Raw genomic sequence first — 11,944 nt, forward strand, 5'->3', positions numbered from 1 at the left:
GCAGTCCTGTCCTTCGCAAAGGTTTCCATGCTCTGATATGGTCCGCATGGTCAAATAGGCAATAAAGCACTGGTCGATCTCTTGCTGTTATGCGCTTTCAGACAAGGTCCATCTGACATCAGCAATGATAGCCTTCGTTCCATGTGCTGTTACAGCTTGAATTTATTAAGGTTGATGAACTGCTGCAACTATTTAAATTCTCTTCAGCAAAATTTTAGTTGACTTTGCTAGTAATGATATTATTGGATAATTTGTGCATTTTTGGAAACACCGTCCTTTGAAATGGGCATGAATCTGAATCTCTCCCAGTTTGTTGGCCAGATAGCTGTCTTGCAAATGTCTCAATGTGAGCACTTGCGGGTGTCACATCTAGTCGTTGAAACATCTCAGTTGGTATTTTGTCAATTCCCGGAGGCTTGTTTTTGACCAGTGCCTCGTTTAGCTTGGACTTCTTTCAATACCATCGTTTTTTTTAATTATGCTCTCTCCTGAAATGGCTGAACAGGGACAAAGTCTTGGGTACAGTACCTCTGTGTACTCCTTCCATTTTTGTAAAAGCTTCCTGCATTGCTCAAGATTTTGCTCATACAATAAAGCTCTTCAACAGTGCAACCCGGGGCTTCGCTATTTCTGCAGCTCCCCCAGCTTGAGAAATGCCACGCACGTTCTCCACATGGCTGTCCCTGACGCCACGTCTATGCACAATTCACTTTAGTACTTACCCTTGTCTTCCGGAACAGCCCTTCGAAATCTCTGTTCAGCTTTCTTACTTCATCATTTCTTCCACTTGCTTCAGCTACTGTCTGTTCAAGAGCACGTTTCAGAGTCTCTGCTGACATCCATTTGGGTCTGCCTTTCTTTTCTAATGATCTTTTGTTTTCTTTGTGTGTGATGTCCTTGATGTCACCCCAAAACTCAACTGGCCTTCAGTCATTAGGGTTAGTACGCCAGATCTCTTCTTGAGATAATCTCTAAACTCAGGTAGGATGTGCTTGAGGCCATTCTTTGGTCCTCGTGGACTCATTTTCATTTTTTTTCAGCTTCAACTTGAACTTGAAAAGGATCAGTCGATAGCTTTTCCTGAAGTCGGCCCTGGACTTATTTTGTACAATGACATTATTTTCCCCATCATCTCCTCCCACAGATGTAGTCAGTGTGACTACCGTGCGTCCCATCTGGTGAGGTCTGTGTGAATGGTCACCATCTATGCTGTTTAAGAAGGTTATCTGTATTGAATAGGTCCTTGGTCTTGCAAAATTCGATCGTGCACTTTCCAGCATCATTTACATCACCAAGGCCATGTTTTCAAACGATTGAGCTTCCTTTGTTTCCATCCCACATGTGTCAGTCAACGGTAATTATCAATGCATCTGGATTGAAAGTTTGATCACTTTCAGCTGCAGGAGTGAGTAACATCTTCAGCTTCTTCGTCTGTGGCATTGTGATTGGTGCATAAATTTGGATCATAGTTGTATTAATTGGTCTTCCTTGTAGGTGTGTATGTCTATTCTGTCGCTGAGAGCGTTGTACTCCAGGGTTGGTTCTGAAGTGTTCTTTTTGCCAGTGAGTCTGAGGGCATTCCTCGTCAACTCGTCATTCATTCCTAGCATCACAGGCCATATACTTGTTCAATTCATAATGGTCAAAACAAGTTCATTTCAGCTCATTAATGCCTAGGCTATCTCTCTTCAAGCGTTCCATTGCATGTTTGTATCTGCCAGTTTTCCTAGGTTCATACTTCATGCATTCCATGTTCCCATTCTTAAGGAGCATTAGCTGTTTACTTCTGCTCCTTCAGGATTGTGCCACTTTGGGACGTGAAGGTCTTGAAAGCTTGGCGCCCTCTCGGTCACTAAGTAGAATCTACTCTACTTTGAGGAGGCAGCTTTTCCCAGATGGATGTTGAGGGCCTTCCCACCTTTGGGGTTCATCTTCCGCACTGTATCAGACCACGTTCCACTACAATTCAGAAGGATTTCACTAACTCAGTTTTCTAAGCAGAGTGCTAGGTCCTCTTTTCTGGTCTGTCTTTCTCTGATAGCTCTGCTGAAACCCACCCAGCACGGGTGACCATGCCAGTATTTGAAACACTGGAGGTATAATTTCCAGCAGCATATACACCACCATAACAGGATAAACTGACAGATGGGTGCAGAAATATATATATGTGTATGTGTGTATATGTATAAATATACACATATATATCACCATATTTCATGCACCCATAATACATATATAATTTTAAAAGCGAGTGCTATCTCTTCAATGAGATGTCAAAAATTTGTTAAAATTAAGGGAGTTTTTATTTTCTTACTTTGGGGGAGAATAAATACCTCAAGAAGCTGAGTTCAATAAATGAGCTGTTTGAAAAATACAATACTAAGAAATTATATTTTTGATCACTATGGTTCCGTTGCTTCACTGTTGCCTCTAGATTTACTATTTCTATGTAAATTGCTTCTTTTCATAAAAGTTACAGAAATCTTTACAACATTCATTAATGGACATGCACTGGGCAGCCCTATAGATTAATTATTTTAATTCTTTCATTTGATTTGAATAAAATAAATGAAAAGTGTCAGAGATTTGATAACAATAAAATATTATAATCTCACAGAGGACCTTTCATACAAGTGAGGCACAGTGAAGCTAGCCAATCTCCATGTATGACTTGCAAATATTATTCATTTTAACTTGCTACAATAGATGGATATTTATGAAATCTGTTGCTTACCTGTACTTTTACATGAGAACATTTGGTCATGAAACTAGTGCTATTAATGCCTTGAGTGTGGTAGGGCAAAGGAGCAGACTGAGGTGCCTGTCTTAGAAGATGCAAAATAGACTGCTCATATGTTTTTGCAATTCATGGTTGGTGCAAGCAGTTCATTTAAGAAATTTTAGAAATATATTTTATTCTTTAAGTGAAGAGTGACCTTAATCTAGTTTTATTACCAGAGCTTTGCTTTCAAGCATGTGCACCAAGGACACATGCTAAAAACGCCAAGAAAGAAAAATAGTGGTCACGCATGGTATCTTACATTGAATTTCATCTCCCTTCTGCCCATATTAACCAAGAAGATATGTAGGTTTGAGGAGAGAAAATTTAGTACTTTGAAAATATTTCAATTTAAAATTACATCCTCAATGAACTAGATTAAAAAAAACAACAAACCACTGCTGTTGAGTTGACTCCAAGTCTCTTCGACCTGTAGGACAGAGTCCAGCTTCCCTGCAGGGTTCCTCCCCTTGTAAGTCTCTATGGAAACAGATTGCCACGCTTTCCCTGCAGAGCAGCCAAGGGGCGTGCACTGCCGCCCTTTTTGTTAGCAGCCAAACACCAAAGCCCTCTCAGTGAGTAAAATAATTTTTTTTAAATGAGTGATTTAATCCTAAAATATTACACATGGAAGGATTTGAGGTTCATAAATATGGATAATACAGCATGACAAGTCCCACACCTTGAAGGTAAAAACCACCCTTTTAGAATTTAACCAGCAAAGTCACTTATGAATATACTCTTTCCAGCCTGATGATATGTTTCAATAAAACCTGCACATGAAATGCACTTCATGATTAGTTCCTACTAATCCATCATATACCAAATTAACCGAATTGACAGATCATTTTTCCCAGCCTCACTAGCTTATGAAAAGTCCTCATTCTGTAGGGCCTGAATGATGTAGCCATCATTGTAATCATTGAAAATCGAGAGTCAGAAATCCAGTGTCTCTGGATCCATTTGCTAGTATAGAATATTTGTTTCTTAGCACGTGTTTATGAATACTCTGGGCAGATCCCTCACAAGATCCATGCTGGTGGGGTTCTTCTTAGGATGAAAGAGAATTCTTTGTTTTAACCCGGTTTTGTTGGCTACTCATACTTCTATCCTAAGAATCTACCTCACCCAACTATGCATTTCATTCACACATCACATTTCCCGTGTGTCTAAGTCACACCTGTCATGTGTATAATGAAGTGGGCCAATTTTTGCATGTGTACCTTGAAAACAAATTGCTCAGTGAAGAGTTAGCCTTTGTAAATTGATTTATTGGGAAAGTGAATTAGTACCACATGTTCTGAGACCCCAAAACCAACATATTGCTAGCTATGGTCTTTAAACTCATTTATCACATTTTAATACTATGAGTTTCATCGTGACCATCCCCTCATGCTATTCATTATCAAGAAACATTTTTGGCACAAATGATTTATGAGACCAATATATTACATTTGTTGCAAAGCATATTTATCCTTAACAAAATTTTGACTGCTTTATTTTTGTACTTTTAAAAGTCTGTTCCTTAATATATTTGGGAATAAGTATTTCCTAAAATGTAAATTGATAAATCAGATGTTAAAATTCATAATAGTGATTTATAATACACTACTATTTTAACAATTGTATTTAATATATAACATTTATGCCAAATGTAGTACTATAGCTACATGTACCTTAACATATGGTTATGAGCAAATATTGCATGTTGCATTACATAGAAAAGTAAAATATATGTATATACTGAATTATAGAAGAATAAGAAATAACTTCTTTAATTTTTATTTTCAAAAGAGATGAAAAGCCCTATATTGCGTCTAAACCTGATCAGACTTTTATGACTAATCAGAGCGCTGCATGCATTGAAAGGCATTTTTTAACTTGTGTTATATTTCATTACTTGCTGTCAATGGTTTCCCACTAGAGTAAGGTAAGTCCTCTTGCTAAATCCGGGCAACTGTTCACTAATCGTTTCATCAGCTTCACCTCAGTTAACTGAGAAGTCTTACAGAAGACCTTTGCAACTGAAAAGAAAACTTTCTATGGGAAAAAGAAGTGAAAAACGAATTTGAAAACTATACCCACAGAAACTCTGAGGTCCAAACTGAGATAATTACTGTATGTGATTCATCCAATGTTAGGCACAGCAGCATGGTCCAGGGTGCCAACCGGTATCCCTTCACTGGGCAACAAATTGGACTTAACTACTCCTCTATCCTGAGCAATATACTGGGTGCCCTTCATTCGTTCACAGTATATGAGTTTGTTATGAGGGAAAAATAAAAGTAGAAATGTATGCAAAGAGGGCGGGGCTCTGGTTAAATGTAATATCTTTCCCAAGATAAGCCCCGCTGGAGATATGTGAGGCCACCTTGACTTTATCCATTTAAGTTAATAAATGAACTTACATTAACAAAAGACTTGGCAGAGGGAAGTGGAGTCATTCAAAAACTTGGGAGGTATACATCCCTCTAAGTACAACCTGCCACCCGTAATGGACACTTACGTCTGTCTTCTAATTGAAATACAGTAAATACAGTTAAACTTAAGAAAGAAGGTATTCATTAAATACCTACATACTGCACTAGAAGTTTACACTGAAAACTTCTGGGTAAGCACGATACTGTTATAGCACCCCTGTCTAGCAGAGAAAGAAATAAGAAATATGGAGTATTTGTGAGATATGTGTGCCTTACACTTACTTATTTGTAGGCTTCCTGAAACTTCATGAACTAGAAAGTAAAATATGTAGCATCCTTTGTGTGAGGGGTGTTTATTGCTCAGTTTTGAATGGCAGTTTCCTATTTTACGCTCATCAATATTTCTAATAGTTCTGATGCATCCTTATTTCTGCAGTCATACACATTGTTATTTGTTTACCATACATTTTGGCGTTAAATCAGTTATTGATCACTACAAATGCCTAAATTTCTATGTGCTAAAATTTACTTATAGCAATTTTCCATCCTCTTTATGTCCTTTAGATTTCCATCAAGCTCAGTGACATTTTTCACGAAAACAAATAAGTTAAACATTTGTTTAACTCATGCTTCATCCTCTTACAGTGTTTAACTAATTGTTATTTGCTTGCTCTCTATCAGTAAATAAGCGAGCTATGATCCAGTCTCCAGTCAATAGTAACAGTTCAAAAGCACAGTTACTCATTCTTTGAGAATCTTGCACTATCTATATGCCCTGTGCAGAAACAGGGAAGTATTGCTTAAGTCCATACAGTATTGAAGTCCTTAAGCTCCCTCGGAGTTCATGGAAATTTTAAAACATATATCCAAGAAGCCCTTGATGGCCAATCGCTCTTCTTTCAATGACTTACTCCTAATGAGAGAATTTTTAAATGAATCCCATTCTGCCCGTGGTCAGCACAAATTGATGTCCCATGACATAGCTATGTTCCTCGAAATAAATGTTACCTATTTTCATTGAACTTAAATAAAATTGCTTTCCCCTCTAACTGCAGTGAAGAAATAAATCTTTAACATTCCATTAAATCTATTATTACACCAGCTGCACACTATAACTATGGTTACACAAACATCAAGAATAAAACTAGGCTCACAGAACTGCTCGACACACACACACAAATGTAAACACAACATCGTTAAAGTTGTTCAAGTACCCTGACGGCTGACGGGGAAAGTTGGCCACTTCAGAAGTCACAATAACCTAAAGCTGTGTCCTCTTATTAAATGGTCCTAGTTGCAGACGGTATTTTGGCACACTTCATTAGATTCTGACCTGTCTGGCTTCAAAGGTGTTTCACATGCAAATTGCCTATTTGTTTCAAGGATGCTTTGAAACTGTGAGGGTTTGATGTGACTACATGAACACAAAGCATGGGTAGCAACTCAACATTCTTAGCAATCCAGAGATAGGCTTCAAAAATTTCATGGGAGAGTGGAATAAAAAGTATTGGAATTTCCCCACAAACTTTTGAAGCCTTCTCATATGTCTCAAAATAAAAGAGTACCTGCGAATCCACACGGCCTCTAAATTGGAGGAAAGCTCCCACCGCTGGCCTAATTGTCAGGCTGTGAAAGGACTGTTACCTGCTAATATTTATTTTCTCATCTATAAAGTGGAGGCTTTAAATCAGCCCCATAGTAAACAATTCCATGGAGAGACTTTGTTGAAACACATGAACCATGCATGTCAACATCTGATAAAATGAACCTCCCTTCCTTTCCATGTATTGAGGCAGCACCCACGTCCATCTCAGTTGCATTGCTGTAACTAAATGTCTTGCATGTTCTGAGTTTCTATTTTTATTCGATGTACAATGTTCACATACTTTAACATCTGCATGATTTATAATCTTTACCATGTTTTCAGCAGGATCCTTTGTATGGCTTTAACTTTGTAATTATTCCCTAGAGTTAAAGTGTATTGACTTACAACAGGAGTCCAGTCAGTAAGTCCCCAGAAGTCCAAGAAACATGGCCCGGCCTGACCGCTCACAGCTCGGGGCTTGGTGCGCTTGTCCTGGGTGGAGGGCTGGGGAACCTGCCCCTGCAACACGGGACACAAACAGGCCAAGCAGAAAATGAGCGCTACAGGAGTCCAAAGCAGGATGAAAAATGTGTTTAATTTAAATTCAGGAAGTGACTGTGAGGGTAAGCCAATGAAGCTGGTCGGTGAGACACGCAGAAAAGACTTGTCACTTGTAAACAGAGTAGTCTGCAGAGGACTGTAGTGAAAGAAAAAAGAAAACAGACTGAAAAACAGAAAGATTAAACAATGGCGAGGACTTGTGACATCTATCTAAGTTGCCTGACAGACAAGAGAATGATGCATGGGTTTTGAACAAGGAAAAGCCAGCATTTTAGGGGAAATTAGCTGAAGTTTGTGTGTATGGATAACTATACACACATGCATACACACAATGATAACCTGTAATTACGCTTGGTTAGTGTTTCGTAGTCTCTTGAATGGGTCCGCTTGCCTAAGAGGAAAGAATTGAGGTGAGAAGGGTAATTTCAGGGGCACTGGTAGGGCTCCAAGGAGCCCTGGTGGCATTGTGCTTACAAGCTGACTACTAACCCCAAGGTCAGCAATTCAAAACCACCCGCCGCTTGCTCCAAGGGAGAAAAATGAGGCTTTCTACTCCCATAAAGAGTGACAGGCTTGGAAATCTACAGGGACAGTTCGCGCCTGCCCTGCGGGGTTCTGTGAGTCGGACTTGACTCGATGCAGTGGGTTCTGTGTGGTGATGGCCTTAACCACTGTGCACCGCGTGGCACTCCTTTCCAAGATTGTGGGAAGAAGGAAGTAAGGGGGTCCCGTTTCCTGGAACCTGATTAATTTAATGCATGATGTCCTCTTTTAAAAAAAACCAACATCTTGATTTTAAATAGCTAGCAATTAGTACGTATAGCAACTAATAAATGGTAAAAAATAGTTTCACCCTTCAACTATTATATGGAAATGGATGGGAATAAATTATACATGTAATATTGCCACATGGACGGAGGGCGGAGGAAGTAGGAGAGCTCTCTAAAGATAAAAATTGAATTTGTGGGGAAGGTCTATTTCTGAACAAGGGCTTCAGATTCTAGTCTGTGGTTTCTAGCATTTTAACAATATAAAAACCCAGGATGAAAAGAAATTAGCATTTTATTTTCATCTACGAAATATATGCCTATTTGATGTTTATCCTCTTATCAGGTTTTCAGAAGAGGCTACTGCTTGTTGATTACATGTTTAGTTTATGGTATTTTGTTCTAATTTTATTTTCTAATGAGTCAATTACAGTCTTCTTAGTTTAAAGCTTCTCAATTTCTACGTGAAAACGAGTATGACAACCTCGCTTTAAAAACCTCATTTCGCACCTGGTGTGGTAAATGCGCACTGTCGGCCCGGGAGAGTCCACTGCTCAGTGCCACACTGCCCGTCCCCTCCCCTGATCCTAACTCCAGCTCGCACCATACTGACCTTGATCATCACATGGCATTCTCTTTCTCCAGAGGCATTTCCTTACTCCATGAGGTTGAGTAGGAGAGGGCTTTGAGAGCACCCCAGTTTTCAAGTGAAATGGAGCCTATTTGTAAGCACGGACTCATAACCCATATACCGATGCCACAAATAGATAGGGTATCCCTTAGGCCTCGGTGAGAGAGGGCTGTTTTTCTTGTCAGTGACACTAGTGAGTACAGATCCTTTTAAAAGCACATTTGCCGTGTAGGGGCTTTCGAAGCTACTACCAGTGCCGTGTCCTGTCCTCGATGCCTCACAGCCACAGAGCCAACTCCAACTCATTGCATCCCTCTAGGGCAGAGTAGAGTGAGCCCAGGCCATCCAAGACGATAGATCCTGACGGGAGCAGAAAGCCTCATCTTCCTCCCCAGGAGTTGCTGGTGGTTTCAAACTGGTGACGTTGCAGTTAGCAGCCCCACACTAACCTGGTGTCACACACTCTATAGAAGGAGGGGGATTCAGAGAATTTGTGGAACATTCCATTCTTTTTCATTCCATTTTTCCACCCCCTTTTTGAGGCTCCCGTGTAGGTGTGTGCCTTCCTCCGTTATCTCCCACCGTCTTCCACGATAAGCAGCTGTGGGAATCGTCTGTGAACTTGGCCTGATGAGAGAGACACCTCTGAGAGTTCATAAGAGACTAAGAAAGCATCACTGATTGTATAAAGCCGCTTATTATCTGAGAAAGACAATGGGATCCAATATTGTGGGGGGAAAGTTCTCGTTTCGGTCCCCTAAGAGCGTATCAAATTTGGACGGTCGGGTTGACTTAACTAACATGATTTGACTCTAGACATGTCAACAGGATGTTTGCTAACGAGCAGGTTGCTTTCCTGCTTGTGAAGACGTATTTAAACAAGCACATAGGAGACTGAACACGCCCCTTCTAAGAAGAGATCCACTCAAGTGCAGGGTTCCATAAAGAGTCCAGGAAGAAAATTAAATTAGATGTCCAAAAATAGTCTGAGCCCATTTTTTGTTGTAAATCAAGAGAACGTGCCATCTTACCTGGTCTGGAGCTCACTCATGAAAAGAACGGGTTTTTTGTTCTGTTTTGTTATAAAGGCAAAGGCAATGCATAGTGGTGTCAGACTTAAGGTACTTTGTCCCTGACTGGTAGTGTCTGCATGGTCTATTAACCCTACCGTTTCTCAAATACCACCAGAGTCACGTAGGACGTGCAGTAGGTTTTGCTCTCGATGCCGGGACTTACACGCTTTCCTCTCTCCTTTCCCTCCTGCTTCCGCCCTCTGCTTCGAACAGCACTCGCAAACAAAATTACATGATGAATTTTTCACGGCAACATGGGCTCAGGCACTTCTACGACCGAAGACGAAGGTCACTCAGACGACACCCATGAAGAAGCAAAAGGTCGATTTGCCCTTTCAACATGTGAGGTGTCACTTTCCTTCTTTTGTTTAATCTGGCGCTGCATCTGGTATCAGGAAGTCTCCGCGGAGGACTTGGTGACGAACAGAAAGCCCTTCTGGGGACAGAGTGAAGCCCACGTTCCCACACTGTGAACTCATGACAAATGACTTATTTTCTCTGAAGCAAATGTCTTCATGTGTCCGTGAACATTGTGACCTGTTGTAATAGCAGTTACAGTGGCAGTATTGAAAGTAAGAAATAGTTTAACAGAAAAAAAAAAGTTTAAGCACAAAAATGTTTAAGATATTTTATGTTTTAAATGGCATTTAGTACAGTATTTAACATTCTTGGTCACAAAGCTATTTAAGTGGACTGTATTTTAGCTACATATCATGTTTTCTATTATTAAATTATCATTGTTCATCCTTTATATATTCTCTTCTACAATATAACACCTTGACACTGTATTTACTTGTTATGTTGCAATATTTTGCTGCTGAATTTTGGGCAACTTAAACTCTGCCGAAAGTTAACTGAAGTCCTTACTCAACAAGATAGGTGTGAAGACACTGTATTCCCTTAATAGACTCCTAAAGATGTATGTTGGTTTAGCGTTGTTTTGTGCATAAGAAAAAAATGCTTGACCTTGAAATATTTTCTACTTAAAAGTTGTGGATAAAGCCCCTTATTCCCAAAAGGAGTTCCCATTTCCTTGTGGAAAGATCCTTGTTTCTCAAGTGTTCCCTGGCTGGTTCCCTAACAGTAGCTGCCATGTTGTGTCTGTGGTAACAAGAGTGGTTTGTAAAACAGTGGATGTTCTCTCGTCGTGTTCTTCTTCTTCGGGGACTGTCTTTTCCTGCGGGTCATCTCTCCATACCTTCTGATGAAGTTGTACCAACACCAGCAACATGACAGTGGCCCTGCAGCCCTAACCCGACCATTAACATCGTGAAAAGGTGCACTCTAGGGTGGACCAAGCTACAAGCCCATGCTTACAGTAATTAAAAAGTATCTCCAAAAGCCATTTGAAGTTGCTTTGTCTTTATTCCTTTCGGATTGAAGTTTAGGTAGTTTGTAACCCTGCTCGGGTTTGGAAAGGAAGAGGTCAAACACACCTATTTTTCACCTCATCCTTGATTTAGCACTTAGGAAGCCACACGTTTTTTATTTAGTCGTCTTTGTTGTAATGTCGGCTCAGGTACCGGTCGGAGGACATTAGGAAAAGCCTGCCTGCCTCTATCGGACCGAGGCAGAAAATTCCAGGGCACGATCAAGGAGTCAATCAAAGCACCACCCTGTCTTGGAATTTTTATGGACAGAGACCCATTAGAGGGCCCCCCCCAACCCCCTCCCTCCCTATTTGCCCACCTGTGGTTTCTACCCACTCCCTTTATTACTTTAACCTCCTTCCCTCCTGATCAGCTTCCAACTCGCTCTCCACTACAGATAGGCACGACTTCTCGGGTCCCCCCGATGGGGGCCGGGAATCCAGGGCTCCATCTCTCCCCTTTCCCTTCTCTCCTCTCCTCCCAGGCAGCCCGGGTTCCCGGACTCCCTAGAGTCTGTGAATCCGCAGAATAAACTTTCCCTGTTCTTCCTCTGGCCTGGCCTCGGTGTATCTTTCCGGAACTTCATACTGGTTTCTCAACGGGGTGTTTCTACGTGTGCGCTCTGTCATCACACTAAGCAAAATCAGTAAGGAATTCCGACAAGGACACAGTTTGACACAGTGGATGACTCCACAGAAACACCCGGCTGTTCGTCCACAAGTATTTCCTGAGTGTTTCCCATATGCCGGCACTGGGGG

At 40.7% G+C, this 11,944-nt stretch overlaps 1 protein-coding gene across 2 annotated transcripts in view; it reads left to right on the top strand.

The window, feature by feature from the left end:
* RELN (reelin) overlaps nucleotides 1-11,161 on the top strand; it is a 549,393-nt gene extending 538,232 nt beyond the window's left edge. Inside the window, exons 64-65 of one of the 2 annotated variants that reach the window (XM_004702602.2) lie at nucleotides 4,704-4,709; nucleotides 10,030-11,161. In XM_004702602.2, coding sequence (XP_004702659.1) covers nucleotides 4,704-4,709; nucleotides 10,030-10,126 — 103 coding nt within the window. In that variant the 3' untranslated portion in view covers nucleotides 10,127-11,161. The remainder of the gene's footprint in view (nucleotides 1-4,703; nucleotides 4,710-10,029) is intronic. The other variant, XM_004702603.2, reaches the window with a different exon arrangement.
* The last annotated feature ends 783 nt before the right edge of the window (nucleotides 11,162-11,944 follow it).

This window comes from Echinops telfairi, unplaced genomic scaffold, assembly GCF_000313985.2.
Source record: "Echinops telfairi isolate 266 unplaced genomic scaffold, ASM31398v2 ScPeMD7_23;HRSCAF=83, whole genome shotgun sequence".
Lineage (NCBI taxonomy): Eukaryota > Metazoa > Chordata > Mammalia > Afrosoricida > Tenrecidae > Echinops > Echinops telfairi.